The sequence below is a fragment of the Rana temporaria genome, chromosome 2 (genome assembly GCF_905171775.1).
Source record: "Rana temporaria chromosome 2, aRanTem1.1, whole genome shotgun sequence".
In the NCBI taxonomy this organism is placed as follows: domain Eukaryota; kingdom Metazoa; phylum Chordata; class Amphibia; order Anura; family Ranidae; genus Rana; species Rana temporaria.
This window is the reverse complement of record NC_053490.1, coordinates 376,169,072-376,185,606: the sequence shown is the minus strand read 5'-3', so window position 1 is coordinate 376,185,606 and position 16,535 is coordinate 376,169,072. Positions and strand designations below refer to the sequence as shown.

The window sequence follows — 16,535 nt, the reverse complement described above, 5'->3', positions numbered from 1 at the left end:
GTTTTGTGGATACAAGACAAAGATACGCCGGAGCATCCTAGAAGTTACGCGGCGTATCAATGTTCGAGTCAAACTCATGTTCAACCCGAACATAAAGCTCATCCCTACGGGTGCCTCACCTGCTTTTTTGCGATGTATACACACACATATACTGCACATTTATCAACTTTTTTTAATTTGTTAGTGGAAACCAGATCCAGACACCCCCATGCTTCTAAATGTGACAGGAAGTTACATAAAGTCACTTGTGACATCACTACACTCCCAACGTAAACACAACAAAAAGGCACTGTCACTTCTACACAGTGGCGGCTGGTGCTCAAAACTTTTTGGGGGGCGCAAACAAACGGAAAAAAAACAATTGCAGCCTCACTGTGCCCATCAAACGCAGCCACTGTGCCCATCAATTGCAGCCATTGTGCCCATCAAACGCAGCCACTGTGCCCATCAAATGCAGCCACTGTGCCATCAATTGTCGCCACTGTGCCATGCCATCAATTGTCGCCACTGTGCCATGCCATCAATTGTCACCACTGTGCCATGCCATGAAATGCAGCCACTGTGCCATGCCATCAAACGCAGCCACTGTGCCATCATTTATCGCCACTGTGCCCATTAATTGTCACCACTGTGCCATGCCATCAAACGCAGCCACTGTACCATCAATTGTCGCCACTGTGCCCATTAGTTGTCACCACTGTGCCATGCCATCAAACGCAGCCACTGTGCCATCAATTGCCGCCACTGTGCCATGCCAAACGCAGCCACTGTGCCATGCCATCAAACGCAGCAACTGTGCCATCAATTATTACCACTGTGCCATCAATTGTCGCTGCTGGCTCTGAGAGGCACTTCCAAGGGGGCCAGCCATCTGAATAGTGGGCGGCAGCGACAATGCATGGATTCATGCAATGCATGAATCTATGTATTGTATTCAGTGGCGGTGCAGGAGCGAGAGGGAGCGGCGCCATCTATGGTAACACCGCCACTGCTTCTACAGATCACTTCTAAGGCGTGACCTGTAGAAGCATCAGAACACCATAGATGATTGTTTTAGCTACTGTGCTTAATGCTGGACTCCAGGTGCCAAAGCTCACTTCTAAGGAGCAATCTGTAGAGCACAGGATATCCAGTAGTTGATCATTTCAGCTCCTGGCCTTATTGCTAGACCCCAGCTATCTCCCTCTGCAGCTGCCGAGTCTGGTGTCATTTTAAAATGTCCTGTGACAAACAACTGTCTTAGTGTCATTTAAAAACAAAGCCCAGGACTTAACTGGTTAAACAGGCTTGCTAAGAAACCATAATCCATTAAAAAAAGGTAAACATGCACACCACAATTTATGGTTGTGGCATGCTGCAACCACATCACGGGAAACCAAAGCACATAATGTGTATTGCTGAGTATTACTGCTCTGTGTGAATTCATACATGCACACAGTATATCTCTTTATTTACAGACATTTAATACATAGTAAAGGATTTGCAGCGTACTATGGGTTCACTACAGAGGCAGAACACAGGTAGTCCCCTGTCTCTTGTCTAGCTTTGCTGACCAAATGCTATGATAATGCCATTCAATATTGAAGAAGTAACTAAGAAAAGCAACAAAGCACAAATAGCAACCACTGGGGCTACCTCCTAGGTATACCTGCTCTTAATGCATATATATATTGATATATATATATATATATATATTGATTGATATATATATATATATATATATATATATATATATCAATCACACACACTGTACGAGAATGTCACGGGAAGCTCAGATTGTTTTGCAGAGGTGCCTTGAAGCAGCAGTGTGGCTTCATATGTATGATCAATCACATTTGTTTCAAAAACAGCGTAAGCTACTGAGGTCTATACACATTTTATTTTTTAATAAAATAAATTTCCAAACATGTAAAAAAAGAAACCATGGGGAAAGCAAGGAAGGAACCAGAACACATTCCCTTTAAAACTTTCCTATAGATGCACCAGAAAGATATATATTTTATAAAGCAAGCAAAACTGGAACTGACAGATATATTATATATATATATATATATATATATATATATATATATATATATATAAAACGCACATTAAAGTGGTTATAAACCCTTACATATATCCGCTGAGGTGACAAGCTTTAGGTGATACACAGAAGTGAAACAAATACTCCTACAGAATTTGTATAAGTTTCGTAGTTTATGTGAAGCCCTCTCTTAACTACAACCTCCTAAAACACAGCATTTTCCAGCGGTAGAAGGTTTGGGGTGGGGGGTAACATCACGCACACTGTTAGAGCACAGAGCTCAGTGACACCTGAGTGAGGGAATGGACACACCAACCTCTACACACTGATAGGAAAATGTATACAGCTGAGGCGGTCAGTCAGGTGAAGTGTGCTGGAGGTGGGACAGGCCGTTATTCGGGATGCTGTGGAGTTTGCTTGGACTATTATCTACTTCTCTACCTTTTAGCGAAGATCAAGTGTAGTATCTGTTCTTATCAGTGTCCAGTATGGGTGCTACATGGCAATTCTGGCCTTTTAGTAGGAATGGCTAGCTGTATAGCATCTCTGCTGGTGTGATGGGGATTCTAAAGACTGGAGCCCATGGGATGTGGGGAACAAGAGTAATTTTCTCAGGAAGACTGGAAGAGCCCAGTGCCTCCTGATTTGAATGGGTCTACCTTGTCTGGCATTGGGCTGGGAAGGCAGATAATCGGCAGTGTATGTGCCCTCTGGGAGTTGGTTGCCTCAGGGGTGCACATAGCCATGTCGCTTTGTTTTTCCTGCACAGCGCCTCTTTGGGCTAGGCCTTTTGGCTAAATCCGGGGGAATATTTGTTACCAGGCCTCAGGGCCTAGCCAGTGCACTTGCACCGGCACTATTTACTTAATTTTTTTGTCTCCTTACGTTTTATCACTGTGCACTTGTCTGCGTTTCTTTTCTCACTAAGATGGAGGGAGGGATCCTCGGGCCTACACAGAAGTGTAGGAGGAGGATGTGTGGCCATCCGGCTCCTGGTTCTCCTTTCAGAAAAAAAACCCACCTAGTACTTGTTCGTCTGCTTTGACTGACCATGAGGAGAGGGGCTTGCTGGCTAGGTGGACCAAGTTGAGCCTTGCCCCTATCAGGAGTCTTTTGCCTTTGGGGGGGTCAAGGTAAGGTCCTACACACGGGGTGCACTTTTTTGTGTGTGTTGTACAATTAGGTGTTACATTTTTTTTTTTTACTATTATTAGTGACTCATGCAGATAGAGGGAAAAGACAGCAGAGACAAACACTAGGGGCCAGATTCAGGCACAATTGCGGCGGCGCAACGTACCCCATTTACGTTACACCGCCGCAAGTTTTCAGTCTAAGTGCCCGATCCTCAAAGCACTTACCTGCAAACTTGCGGCGGTGTATCGTAAACACGTCCGGCGCAAGCCCGCCCAATTCAAATGGGGCGGGTACCATTTAAATTCGGCGCGCTCCCGCGCCGGACGTACTGCGCATGCTCCGTTCGCAATTTTCCCGACGTGCTTTGCGCGAAATTACGGCGGCGCGACGTGTTTGTGAATCCCGACGTGCGTAACGTACTTACGCCGGAAAAAAAAAATTCAAAAGCGACGCGGGAACGACGGGCATACTTTAACATGGTGGAGTAATTTTACACCATGTTAATAGCAGCCCTAACTTTGCGACGGGAAACTAAGACTTGCGCCGACGTAACGACGGTAAAAACCTTTGTGGATCGCCGCAACTGCTAATTTGCATACCCGACGCTGGAATACGACGCAAACTCCCCCCAGCGGCCGCCGAGGTACTGCATCCTAAGATCCGACGGTGTAAGTCAATTACACCTGTCGGATCTTAGGGCTATCTATGCGGAAACTGATTCTCTGAATCAGCCGCATAGATAGAACAAGAGATACGACGGTGTATCAGGAGATACGCCGTCGTATCTGTTCTGTGAATCTGGCCCTAGGTGCTTTAAATTGATGCTAGTACAAACTAGTACAAAAAAAGATATGCTTTGTTCATTTTTCACGTTAGAAATTTACAAATTATTTAACCTCATCTAAGCCCTTTTGGGTTAATACAAGAAGACCTTCCTTCTGTTTTAAACTCATGTTATTTTTAATAAGGAGAATAGATGTGGAGGTAGGCATTTTATATACATATATTTGATTAAGGACATGTCACAGAATACCCTGAATCTGAAGTATAAAACATATTTGAGGTGTAAGACCCCATACACACTATACAACTTTTGTTGTTGGATTTCCTTTAGATTTACCAAAACCATTTAGTGCAAGGGCCTGCCTGATTGCATACAAATTGAAACTCCTAAGGTTTGACCTCATATTATATGGTTTTGGTCATTTCAAAAGAAAAAACCTACATTAAAAAAATTGTATAGTGTGTATCCAGCTTTATTCATCGAGAGAGTCCAGCATGACTCACTAATTTGAAATGAGAATGTTTCAGACACACCTAAGCAGATACAGAAAACTATGTTCACACTGCTCAGTAAACAACTTGTCCTAATAATTTAACAATTACTGTATTTATTGGCATATAACACTCACTTTTTTACCCTGAAAATAGAGGGTAAACTGTGGCTGCGTGTTATACGCAGGGGGCCGTGGAAGTTTTTGTCCTGAAGTTAGGGTGCGTACTATACGCCTGTGCGTGTTATACACCGACAAATACGGTAAGTCTTACATTGGAGATATAAGCACCCCAATTCTAGCTCTTGTTTTTATAGTGCAGGTTAGAAAATAAAAAATTGCATAAGCATTTTTCTTTTTCCCTCCCTCGTTTTGTACAATGGCTTCTCTACATTTTCTAAAACTGTATGAAAATTGTAAACACCAACCTGTTTGGATGGGATGTTGGTAACATAAATTGAAACTCAACAACGCACGTGTTGTCCTTCAGTTGTCGATGCTGCACACTATTTAGCTCATATGCAATATATGCCCTTCGCACATACACCTGAAATAACAATCACAGCAAAAGTAAGAATTGTACTAAATAATAGCAATGTCCAAGCAGCAGAGGTAAAACACGCTCTAATAACCCTAGTTAGCAATTCCTGACATTATTTGAAATTAAAAATCAAGGACTCACTGACCACCTGAGTGTGGACTTTAGGTATTAAGGCTCCGTTTCCACTAGTGCAACTTGTCATGCGACTTTGGACACATAAAGCTGCATGACAAGTCACAGCCCATTGATTTTAATGGCACCCGTTATCTATGCGACTTAAAGTTGCAAGGACTTTGAAAAGGTTCCTGCACTACTTTGGTGAGACTTTGATGCAACTTTGATCCAGAGACTGTAAAGTTGGATCAAAGCTGCACTCAGTCACAATAAAGTCACACTCTAAAATCGCCTGCCTTTAGGGTCGCAATAGTAGAAACGTAGCCTAAAGTAAAATCAAAGGCAAAACTTTATTTTTCATTTTGGATATAGGGAGGGTTATAGCCCGGAATCAGTTTAGTATTTGCCATCGGTGTTATGCCTCGTACACACGATCGAGTTTCCGGTGGACTTTTTAACGCCAGGAAACATGAGGGGGAAGCCAAGAACCGGCTCGGCAGCTTTTTTCCCCTACACATGGCCGATTTTCCTGGCAGGAAAACTACCATGAGAGCTTCGGCCTTGTGTATGCTCCCCCGCAGGCTTTCCCCATAGGAAAACTGCCGTGTAAAAACCGTCAGGAATCCCATCGGGAAAAACGGAAACATGTTCTAATTTTTCCTGCCGCGATTCCCGGTGGTTTCCCTGTCGGGATAACTGCCATGGAGCATACACAGGCCAGTTTTCCCGCCCAAAAGCTGTCATGGCAGTTTTCCAGATGGGAACTGGTCGTGTGTACGAGGCTTTAGGGAGATTTCCCTTAACCTCCTGTTCCATACGTTCAAGATAAAGTGAGAGGAAATCTCTCCAAAGCGATGAAATCCCTGGCTGCCACCAGCTTCACCAGACTTAGCGTCTCTGTTGGAAGATTTACCCTATATTCCTATTCTGGTGACACAAAATTTGGAACAACAGAGAGGGTGAATCTCTCTAACAGAGACACTGCAATCAAAAACCTATTCACTTCATCCAAAACCAAAATTGTCTTTAGTTATACTATAAGAATACCTGCTGAATAAGATGTAATTCTAATAAGGCGTTGGCGTGTGAAGGAACTCTATCCTTAAAGTCATAGGCTGTTTTACAGCCACCTGAGGCCTGTCCCTGCGACTTATTACCAAAGTTTGATCGTGCAGGAGGCCGTCGATACTGCCTGGAGGCCGAGGGTCCTGGGGCTGGAGACAGCTGCCGCTTAAACGTGGGCCCCGTGCTCTCTTTTTGACCGGCAATAGCCTGAAATAGTCTGAATGTATTTATCCAGATCTTCTCCAAATAGTCTAACTCCGTGAAAAGGGAAGCCTGCTAAGAGCTTTTTACATGGAGTCTCGGCCGACCAGTTCTTTAGCCACAAGAGCCTTCGCATATGCACTAAGAACAGTGACAAACGGGAAGCCTGCTGGATGGAATCTTTTATAGCATCCACCGCAAAACTTAGGGCTCTGGGGAGATCGGCTAGTTCTCGGGCCTGTTGAGCCGGAATGTCCTTTAACATCTGTTTTGTCTGGTCCTTCAGTGCCTGACAAATGCCAATTGCAGCCACTGCTGGCTGCAAGACTGCTCCTGTCATAGTAAAGGAAGCTTTCAGAAGTGTTTCCAAACGTTTATCGACAGGGTACTTGAACATCTGTATGTTCTCTACCGGGCAAGTCAAGGACTTGTTTACACAGGAGATGGCTGCGTCCACAGCCGGGAGCGCCCATTTCTTTGAAAATTTCTCTTCCATAGGGTAGAGGATAGAAAACCTCTTAGGCGGCACAAATATTCTATCAGGCCGTATCCAATCCTGAAAGATCAAATCCTCCAACAGAGGATGGACCGGGAAAAAACGCATTATTTAGAGGCGCTTTCAAGGAGCCCAAAGAAGACACCGCAGGGACCTGAGGCCCTGGTAAAGGCAGTTTAAATGCCGAGCGGACCATATCCGTTAAGGACTGGATCCACAGGCTCTCTGCTTGGGAGGCTGAGAACGGCTCTTCTATAGTAGATTCTTTAATCTCTGAACCTTCTAGGTTCTGCTCCATTTGATCCTCCTGAGATTCTACTTCCTCGGTACTTCCTCGGGGGAGAGAATCTCAGCATCTGAGGATATGAGTTTAGGCGATGGGGATCTAGCCCGCTTTCTACCTGGGATAGACTTTTCAATCAATGTTGTCAATCTTTGTTCTAGCCCACTCAGGGTGGCAGCTAGCATGTCCTCTGTGACAAACACAGGGTTGGGTAGGTTAGGGCCTAACTCCTTATTTACAAGCTTTTCCTTTATGAACGTTTTTTCACTTTATATTTTTCTGGCATTATCCAGATCCTATTACCATTAATATCCACTCATTGGAGGTTTATGGACTTTAACTAGTGTTCACACTATCAATTCACATGTGGTGTTGCACATAAGTTTTGTATATTTATTTATTATATAATTTTTCACTGAAATGTAATCATCACCAGCGCTGCACTTTCTCCATTGTCATGTTGGAACCTTCTTCCCACTGGCAAAGGGCAGCAGATTTTCCATCATGAATTTTATAGTATTTTGCCCCATCCATTTTCCTGTATTTCCATGCTTTGCTGTAGAAATTATGTTATTTGGATGGTGAGCTGTATTGTATTTCCTCCAGACATATCATTTGTTGTTGACCACCTTAAAAACGCACCTTGAAGATTTTGAGGCCACATGGAAAAAAGTTGTTATGGTCAGATGAGACTAAAATTGAATTACAGGGGGTTCTCTGCAGTAGGGACTGGAGAACTTGTCAAGATACAAGAAAAATGGATGGGGCAAAATACCTTCAAATTTGCAGCCCTCTCCCTGAAAGTTGGCAATGGCAAGGAGGTTTACCTTCCAACATGACAATGACCCAAATCACACAGAAAAAATTACCACTCAGTAGTTGAAGGAGAAAAAGGTGAATGTCCTTGCATGGCTTAGTCAGAGCCCAGACCTAAACCCCATTAATAAACTGAGATGACTTGAAGACTACAGTCCACAAACAGTCGCCATTAAATTTAACTGAACTTGAGCAGTTCTGCAAAGAAGAGTGGGCAAATATTGCAAAGTCTAGTAGCTAGATTCAGGTAGGGGCGCGCAACGTTAGGCAGGCGTAGCGTATGGTATTTACACTACGCCGCCGTAAGTTAGATAGGCAAGTGCTGTATTCACATAGCACATGCCTCCTAAGTTACGGCGGCGTAGCGTAAATTGGTCGGCGTAAGCGTGCCCAATTTAAATGAGGATGTGGGGGGCGTGTTTTATGTATATTAACTGTGACCCGACGTGATTGACGTTTTTTACGAACCGCGCAGGCTGTCGTATCTTAGCTAGGTTTAAGTGTATCTCAGTTTGAGAATACACTTAAACTTAGGACGGCGCAGATTCCGAGTTAGGTCGGCGTATCTACTGATACGCCGGCCTAACTCTCTGTGAATCTAGCTATAGATGTGCAAAGTTAGCAGAGACATATCCCAACAGACTAAAGGCTGTAATTAAAGCAAAAGGTGATTCAACAGAAAACTGACATTAGGCGGTGATCCTTTTTCCAACTTAGTGATTCTGTTTTTGAATTTATTGATTTTCGACATGCGAGTGTTATATCTTTCACTTATTTTATAGGTTTCACTGAGTAAATACAGCTGGATCAAACAAAAACTGTATTCATTTCAGACTGCAGGGGCAACAAAATGATATTTTAATGGGAGTGATGCTCTTCTATACCCACTGTATTTAAGAAAATTACCTACAAATATATATTTTTTTTGTTTTTGGGGGTTTTATAATCAGATGATCACAGGCCCGATGTCATTGGTTCCTGACCTATAGCTTGCATTCTCCCTCTTTGCAGAGAGTGAACTACAATATCTGGTACATTTCTATATATACATACATGAGCGCACACAAATAACTGCATATGGCACATTATATTTCATGGGAGTGCAACCATGGGGCAGTGAGGATAGAAAGCTAATGCAGCCGGTCCTAGGATAAGAAAAGATTTACATTATGGGTAAGAGTGGTAAGAATGTAACTGAATGAAAAAAAAATTTGTCTGTATTTAATATTTACAATCATGACCATTGTACAGGAGTTAATTGACTGCATATCAACCATGAATATATTTGCTCATGTACTACTGTATAAACTTTAAATAGGTTTTTCATTCCTCTACTGGATCAGTTTATGAAGCCATGTATGGTTATACCAAGTAGTAATTGCTAAAGAAAAAATGTGACACCAATTTAAAGACCACACAATAAAGTATTGGCTCCCCATTTTTACCTTGAAAAAAAACGAATTAAAGGAAAGAGGGAAAAAATGGTTTACAACTCTAAGCTGGCATCTGATTGCCTGCAATCTGCAACTGCGTAGAGGAACACAATAAGCCTGCAATTAAGATGCTTTTAAAATGGCTGATATGAAAAAAAATGGAGTTACACTTACCGGTAACGTCCTTTCCAGTAGTCTTTCAGGACAGCCACAACTTGAGAGATAGGCTCCTCCTCTTCCTTAGGAAACACTGCACAGCCTTTAAAATCTCTCCTCCCCCTGCTAGACCTCAGTTTTTATACGAGCACTCCGGTCCGCTGGGGAGACACAAGAACATGTTAGTAATCCATAGTTAACACATCAATATCATACTATGTTCCTGGATTAGAAACCCCTTCTTCCAACTTTTCGGGAGGGTAACTAGGGCTGTCCTGAAAGACTACTGGAAAGGACGTTACCGGTAAGTGTAACTTTTTTTTTTCCCTATCCGTCTTTCAGGACAGCCACAACTTGAGAGGATAATCGAGTACTTACAATTTAGGGTGGGACCACGGCTTGCAAGACTTTTCTCCCAAAGGCTTGTTCACCTGCTGACACCAAGTCTACTCTATAATGCTTGATGAAGGTGGCGTAGCTGGACCAAGTTGCGGCTTTGCATATTTGATCTGGCGTCGCTCCAGCCCTTTCAGCCTGAGAAGTAGCCACCGCTCGAGTAGAGTGTGCCTTTATTCCTGTAGGGACTTCCCTACCAGTCAAGGAGTAAGCCTGCCCAATAACTAGTCTAAGTCTAAGAGCAATTGTGCGCCGAGACGCTTTCTGTCCCTTTCTGGTCCCAGAAAACAAAACAAACAAAGAGTCTGACTTCCTAAAAGCCCGAGTCAGCTCCAAGTACTGTAGGATGCATCTCCTAACATCTAGTGTACTAAACTTAAATTCCCTTTCACCTGAGGGATTGGAACAAAATGAAGGTAACACAACCTCCTGGCTTCTATGAAACTTGGAAGCCACTTTCGGAAGGAAAGCCGGATCGGTTTTAAAAACAACCCGATCCGGAAAAATTACACAAAAAGGAGGACGAATGGACAGGGCTTCCAATTCACTGACCCTCCTGGCAGTAGTCACTGCAACTAAAAAGACTGTTTTAAACGTTAAATCCTTTAACGAACACTTGTCTAAGGGTTCAAAGGGCAACCCTGTTAGCACCTGTAAAACTAGTGATAGATCCCACTTGGGGAAGGGAGGTCCCTGGGAAGGTTTCTGTCTGGACAAAGCCCTAAAGAACCTGATGACCCAAGGATTGGAGGCTAGAGGGCTCTCTAGAAACACACTGAGGGCTGAGACCTGGCCTTTAAGGGTACTCACTGACAAGCCTTTATCCGCTCCGCACTGGAGAAACTCTAGAACGGACTTGTGGCTTTGTGTTGGAAAGGAAAATTCCTGGCACCAAGTATTAAAACGAAGCCAAACTTTCCTATAAATAGAACGTGTCTCCTTCTTCCTACTGTTAAGAAGGGTGGCAGTCAGTTTGTCCGAAAAACCTCTGGACCTCAGCAAGGACTCCTCAGTAACCACGCCGCAAGGTTCCACCTGTGTACCTGTGGGCATAGAACTGGACCCTGCGAGAGGAGATCCTCTCGAAGAGGAAGAAAAAGAGGGGGTTCTGTGGTCAGTTGTTTGAGAACCGAAAACCAAGCCCTCTTGGGCCAGTGGGGTGCCACAAGGATAAGTGAGGTGTTCTCCAGCTGAAATTTTCTCAGGACCAGTGGTAGAAGAGCTGGGGGTGGGAAGGCGTAACAAATCCCGAATCGCCAGCTCTGGGATAGGGCATCTATCCCTCTTGCTCCCTCTCCCCTGCCCCGAGAGAAAAACCAATGTGTTTTTGCGTTTTCCCTGGATGCGAAGAGGTCTATCTCCGGAGACCCCCATCTCTTGACCAAAAGATGGAAGACCTCCTGATTGAGGGACCACTCGTCTTCCCTCAGTTGACTTCGACTGAGGAAATCCGCTGTACTGTTTTCTATTCCCCTTAGAAAAACTGCTGATAAGGACAGGGTGTTTGTTTCGGCCCAGCGAAAGATTCTTGTTGTTAAGGCCGACAGGGCTACACACCTGGTGCCACCCTGTTTGTTCACATAGGCCACGGCCGACGCATTGTCTGACCTCACCTGGACGTGGTGTCCTCGAAGTCTCTCCTGAAAGAAGATGAGCGCTAAACCGATCGCCCTCAGCTCCTTCCAGTTGGAGGAATGTTTCAGGTCTGCCACTTCCCAAACACCCTGTGCTGGAAATACACCCAGGTGAGCCCCCCAACCTCTGCCGCTGGCGTCCGTGGTGACAACCAGTGGAGACCGGATATGCCACAGACGACCCTGCGACAAATTGGTGATCCTTCTCCACCACCAGAGGGATCTCTTTACCTGACTTGGGACCTGTACCAGGACATCTAGGTGTTCTGAGCTGTGGTCCCAGACTCTGAGTACAAAGGCCTGCAGGGCCCGAAAGTGAATCCCAGCCCACTGGACTGCCGGTAGAGTGGAAGTTAACAGTCCTAGTGTTGACATCAGGAATCTGATTGAAACCTGATGGCTGCCCTGGAGGGCAGATACCGATTTTTCTAACTTTAGAGCCTTCTCCAATGGAAGGAAGACCCTTAGAAGGGTGGAGTCCAGGGTGTACCCTAAATAAGGAATGCGCTGCGATGGTATTAGACTGGATTTTTCCAGGTTTAACAGCCAACCTAGGTCCATAAGGGTCTTTTTGGTTAGTTCCAGGTCCCTGGATACTTGTTCCGGAGAGGCTGCAAAAAGAAGCAGGTCGTCCAGGTACGCTATTATACCCACTCCCTGAAGACGCAGAAAAGCTATTGGTTCCGCCAGGACCTTTGTAAACACTCGGGGTGAGGAGGATAGACCGAATGGCAAGGCCTGGAACTGTAGGTGCACCACCGAAGTTCCCAAGTCTATCGCTAGTCGTAGAAACTCCTGAGACCCCTCTGCAATGGGTACGTGCAGGTACGCGTCCCTGAGGTCCAGGGAGACCATAAAGCAATTCTGTGGTAGGAGGGCCCTTACCGTGAAAATTGACTCCATACGGAATCTTTTGTATGTTACTGACTTGTTCAGCGGTTTCAGGTTTAGGATTAACCTGTACTTGCCAGAGGGTTTCTTTACCACGAAAACGTGGGAGTAAAACCCTCTTTTCTCCTCTCCTTTTGGGACTCTGCAAACAACATTTTGGACCTCCAGATCCCTCAAAGCCCCCACTAGAGCCTCTGCTTTTTCCTTGGCTCTGGGAAGCTGAGTGACCAGGTACCTCTGTGGCGGAAGGGATGAGAACTCCAGGGAGTACCCCCTTCTCACTATCGCCAATACGTACCTGTTTGGGGAAAAAGACTCCCATTGTGGGAGGAAGGCCCCCAACCTTCCCCCCACTCTGATCTGGGAGTCATTGTTTTTTGGGGGGCTGGTCAGGTGGGCGAAAAATCGCTCCTCTTCCCCTACCCCTGGGTGTCCAGATCCTTTTTTGAGTCTCTGGTTTCGGGACCCCTGTTTGTCTCTGGGGACGAAACCCTCTCCCTTTTAGTGGAGTTTTACGTTTAAACGGAAAAGATTTTTTCTTATCCGCCGTGCGGTCTAAGACTGACTCCAGGTCGGGACCAAATAGGAGATCTCCTGTAAAGGGAATCCCACATAGCTTAGACTTGGACGCAATATCTCCTGACCAAGTCTTGAGCCAGAGAGCTCTTCTGGCAGAATTAGCCAGGGCTGCTGACCTGGCTGACATGCGGACGGACTCTGCTGAAGCATCCGCAATGTAGGCTACCCCTTTTAAAATTGTGGGGAAGGAAGCCAAAATAGTGTCCTTGTCCGTATCCGCCTCAATATGTTCTTGGATCTTTGAGAGCCAGTGCTCTAAATTACGGGCCACTACTGTAACTGCTAACTCTGGTTTTAAATTGCCAATTATGGACTCCCAAGCTTTTTTCAACAACGAGTCCATTCTCTTATCCATAGCATCCGTCAGGTTGCCCATATCTTCAAATGCTAAATCAGTCTTTTTAGAGACTTGGGAAAAGGCCGCATCTAATTTAGGGTTCTTATTCCAAATGGACGTGGAATCTTCAGAAAAGGGAAACCTTCTCTTAAGGGATTGAGAAAAGAAAGGCTTTCTTTCAGGGTCCTGCCACTCCTTCTTAACAGTATCAACTAGAAGTTCGTGCACTGGGAAGACCCTGCCCTTGTGTTCCCCCAGACCTTTGTACATCTGGTCATGGAGGCTAAGAGGTTTACTATCCGTGTGAATGCCTAGGGTCGTGTAAATGGCACCTAGCAGTTCCTCAACCTCATCAAGAGATAGTTTATACCTGGAAGACTTTTTGGACTCACTGTCCTGGTCTTCTTCACCTGACTCTGCCTGCGAGTCGGAAGCAACATTCTCCATTAAGGAGTGCTGCCCCTGAGAAGGGCCTGCAAAATCAACTGCTTCCGCTGAAGGATCAGGAGAGGCAGGTGCAGGACCCTGAACATCAGGGTGGGCTGTAACCTGTGTGGGTACCAGGGGGGGTTGCACCCTTTCAAACAAGGTTTTGAAAGAGGAAAAGGTAGAGGCCAGTTCTTTAACTGAAGCAGCTAAACGATCCCCCTGTTCTGCATCCCTTTCCCTAACTAGAGAGTTTATGCAGTCTCTGCACAAAACTTTCGTCCAAGAATCAGGAAGGGAGTCCCTACAGGAGGCACATTTCTTCTTAGAACTATGTGTCCTTCCTGTTTTTTCTTGGCTTTTCTCTAGGCTCTTCTGAAATAGAAGACATAAGGACCCATATTTAAAAAAGAGCAAGATAAAAAAAAAAAAAACTTTTTTGTAACAACCCCATGGTTACAACCCTCTGGGAAGCACTAGACAGACACTACTGCTAGGTGCCCTTGCTGCCTTTCCCTCCTCTCCCCCAACCACCAAGGGGAAGCAGAGGAAGGAAAAGACACAGTCTAAGGTGTTGGGAAACCCTCCCCAGGAAACCCTTACCTTGGACTGGCTGGAGGTAGCGTCCCTGGTCGGGTCCCGTTCCGGAGAAGTCACCGACATAGTGGGGTGGTTGCGCTGTGTCTAACTCGTCCCAACGAGTATCCGACACCTCCAGCAGGACGCGTGGGTCTCTATCGGCGCCGCGACCCGGAACCAGAAGTCGCGGGTCAAGGAGAATCCTTTCCGAGGCGCACCGGAAGTGACGTCGCCCGCCACTCGGCCCGCGATTTTTAAAAAAAAAAAAAACCTGCGGCCTGTAATCAGGGTGCCCGGAGCCGAGTTCCCCCGCCGCGGTCCTGTGGACACGATAGGGACCCCCCACAAACCGACTGCCGCGCTCGACATGGGTTGGGGTGCGTTTTTGGCGGTAAGTTTTCGCCCCATCTCCCTTTAGGAAGCCCTTGCCTCCCACATAGGAAAAATAATGGCTACAGTCCCCTGACTGCACTGCCCGGTTCCTCAGCAGTTTCTCCCCACCGGAGGAAACACTAAGAACTGAGGTCTAGCAGGGGGAGGAGAGATTTTAAAGGCTGTGCAGTGTTTCCTAAGGAAGAGGAGGAGCCTATCTCTCAAGTTGTGGCTGTCCTGAAAGACGGATAGGGAAAAAAAGTTTTTCTGCAAACTGGCTTTTAATCAATAGCCCTTGGATGGAGGTCACCTTACTTCAAATACCTCTTGACTTGTGTACATTTATTATCAGCATCCTTGCATTTGTGTTACATTTGTATTGAAACCCCTCCACCTCCTCGCAGCCACTTTTGAAATTTGCAGAGATCTGTGAATGAATGAGCTACAAGTCCAGTCGGCCACTGTGGCAAATGGACTAATAGTCTCTCAATAGAACACAAGTGTGGTAATCGCTTCATTCGTAATCCATTGATACTTTCTCCAGCTCTGCAACTGAAAGTCGGTACCTCCGTACAGACATAGAGCTGGAGGAAGAGTCTGCAGGAGCCTGATATTGGATCCCCAATCCACTGAACACAGTTGCAATACTTTGCATGCTTATAAAACATATTTTTTTTTTAAATGCACATTTTTTCCTGCAAATATATACTGTACAATATATGCCTTTATTATTTTTTGTTAAAGGTGAAGTTATAAGAAATATAAAATGTCCATATGATTTTCTAGATTATAACATTTACCACTCGATTTTCTAGATTTTAAAATAACATACTGAAATCCAGTTTGTTCAAGATATATTATTCACTAAAACTAGAAATAGTTATAATGACTTTGCTATAAATAGCAGAATTACCCTTCTGAAGTACTCCCCGGGGTACAAAAGGAACACATTATTACTAAACGAATATCTGAGGTAACAGACTAATATCTGATGTGGAAGCTTGGAGTATAATCCCCTGTGGACAGATAGAGTTTGAAGTTAATAATCTTACCTCTAGTGCAGCCATTCTTACAACCTGATTGCTGTGGTAGAAAAAGTTGGGTAGGACATCAAAGATAGAGGTCTCAGACAGAATAAGTTTCTGGAAAAAAAAAACACAACTTAGGATGTTTCAAAAGGCAAGATGCAACTTTTTTCTAATTTTCGATTTTACTGTAATAGAAGTTTTTGCTTTGAACTGAGGTTATAAAGCATTTGCCAGCGTGATAGCCACAATAAAGTATCGAAAGCCAAGACTTAGTCATAAATAGGAGTAGGGAAGTGTCAAAATCCTATTCTCATTATTTTATTTTTATGCTGCAGGTGTGATGCTGGGGACAGTGTCGGGACAAGGTCCTCCAGCACCCAGGGCAGACAATGTAAACAGAATAATTCCGCACTGTTTACAAAGAAGTAAAATTACATCACAAGTAACATCACAACACTTCTAGTCAGTATGTAGGCTCAGGCAGATTGTTTCAGATCTGTCCAGCCAATCCCTGCAAACAGTAGATAATTTCTATAGTGATTTGTTCCTACAAAGTTGCATGGGGGACATGGATCAAGTGCTCAAGAAAAAATAAATGTTATAGGTGTTTGTGTGTAAAATATACAGTATATATGTGTACGTGTATATAACTGGCAAAAAGAGTTGGGATTTTGTAGGTGCAACATTCTTATTACACAAACTACTGTTAGAGCCGGTTCACACTTAGGCGGCACGACTTCGGGGGCGACTCCGCAAG

The 16,535-nt window shown here is 44.8% G+C and overlaps 1 protein-coding gene across 3 annotated transcripts in view; it reads right to left on the bottom strand.

Annotated features, from left to right (window-relative positions):
* ACACA (acetyl-CoA carboxylase alpha) overlaps positions 1-16,535 on the bottom strand; it is a 510,335-nt gene that overhangs the window by 312,664 nt on the left and 181,136 nt on the right. For all 3 annotated transcript variants that reach the window (XM_040337823.1, XM_040337822.1, XM_040337824.1), the window contains 2 exons: positions 15,803-15,892; positions 4,860-4,978 (listed from right to left, as the gene is read on the bottom strand). In XM_040337823.1, the coding sequence (XP_040193757.1) occupies positions 4,860-4,978; positions 15,803-15,892 (209 nt within the window). The remainder of the gene's footprint in view (positions 1-4,859; positions 4,979-15,802; positions 15,893-16,535) is intronic.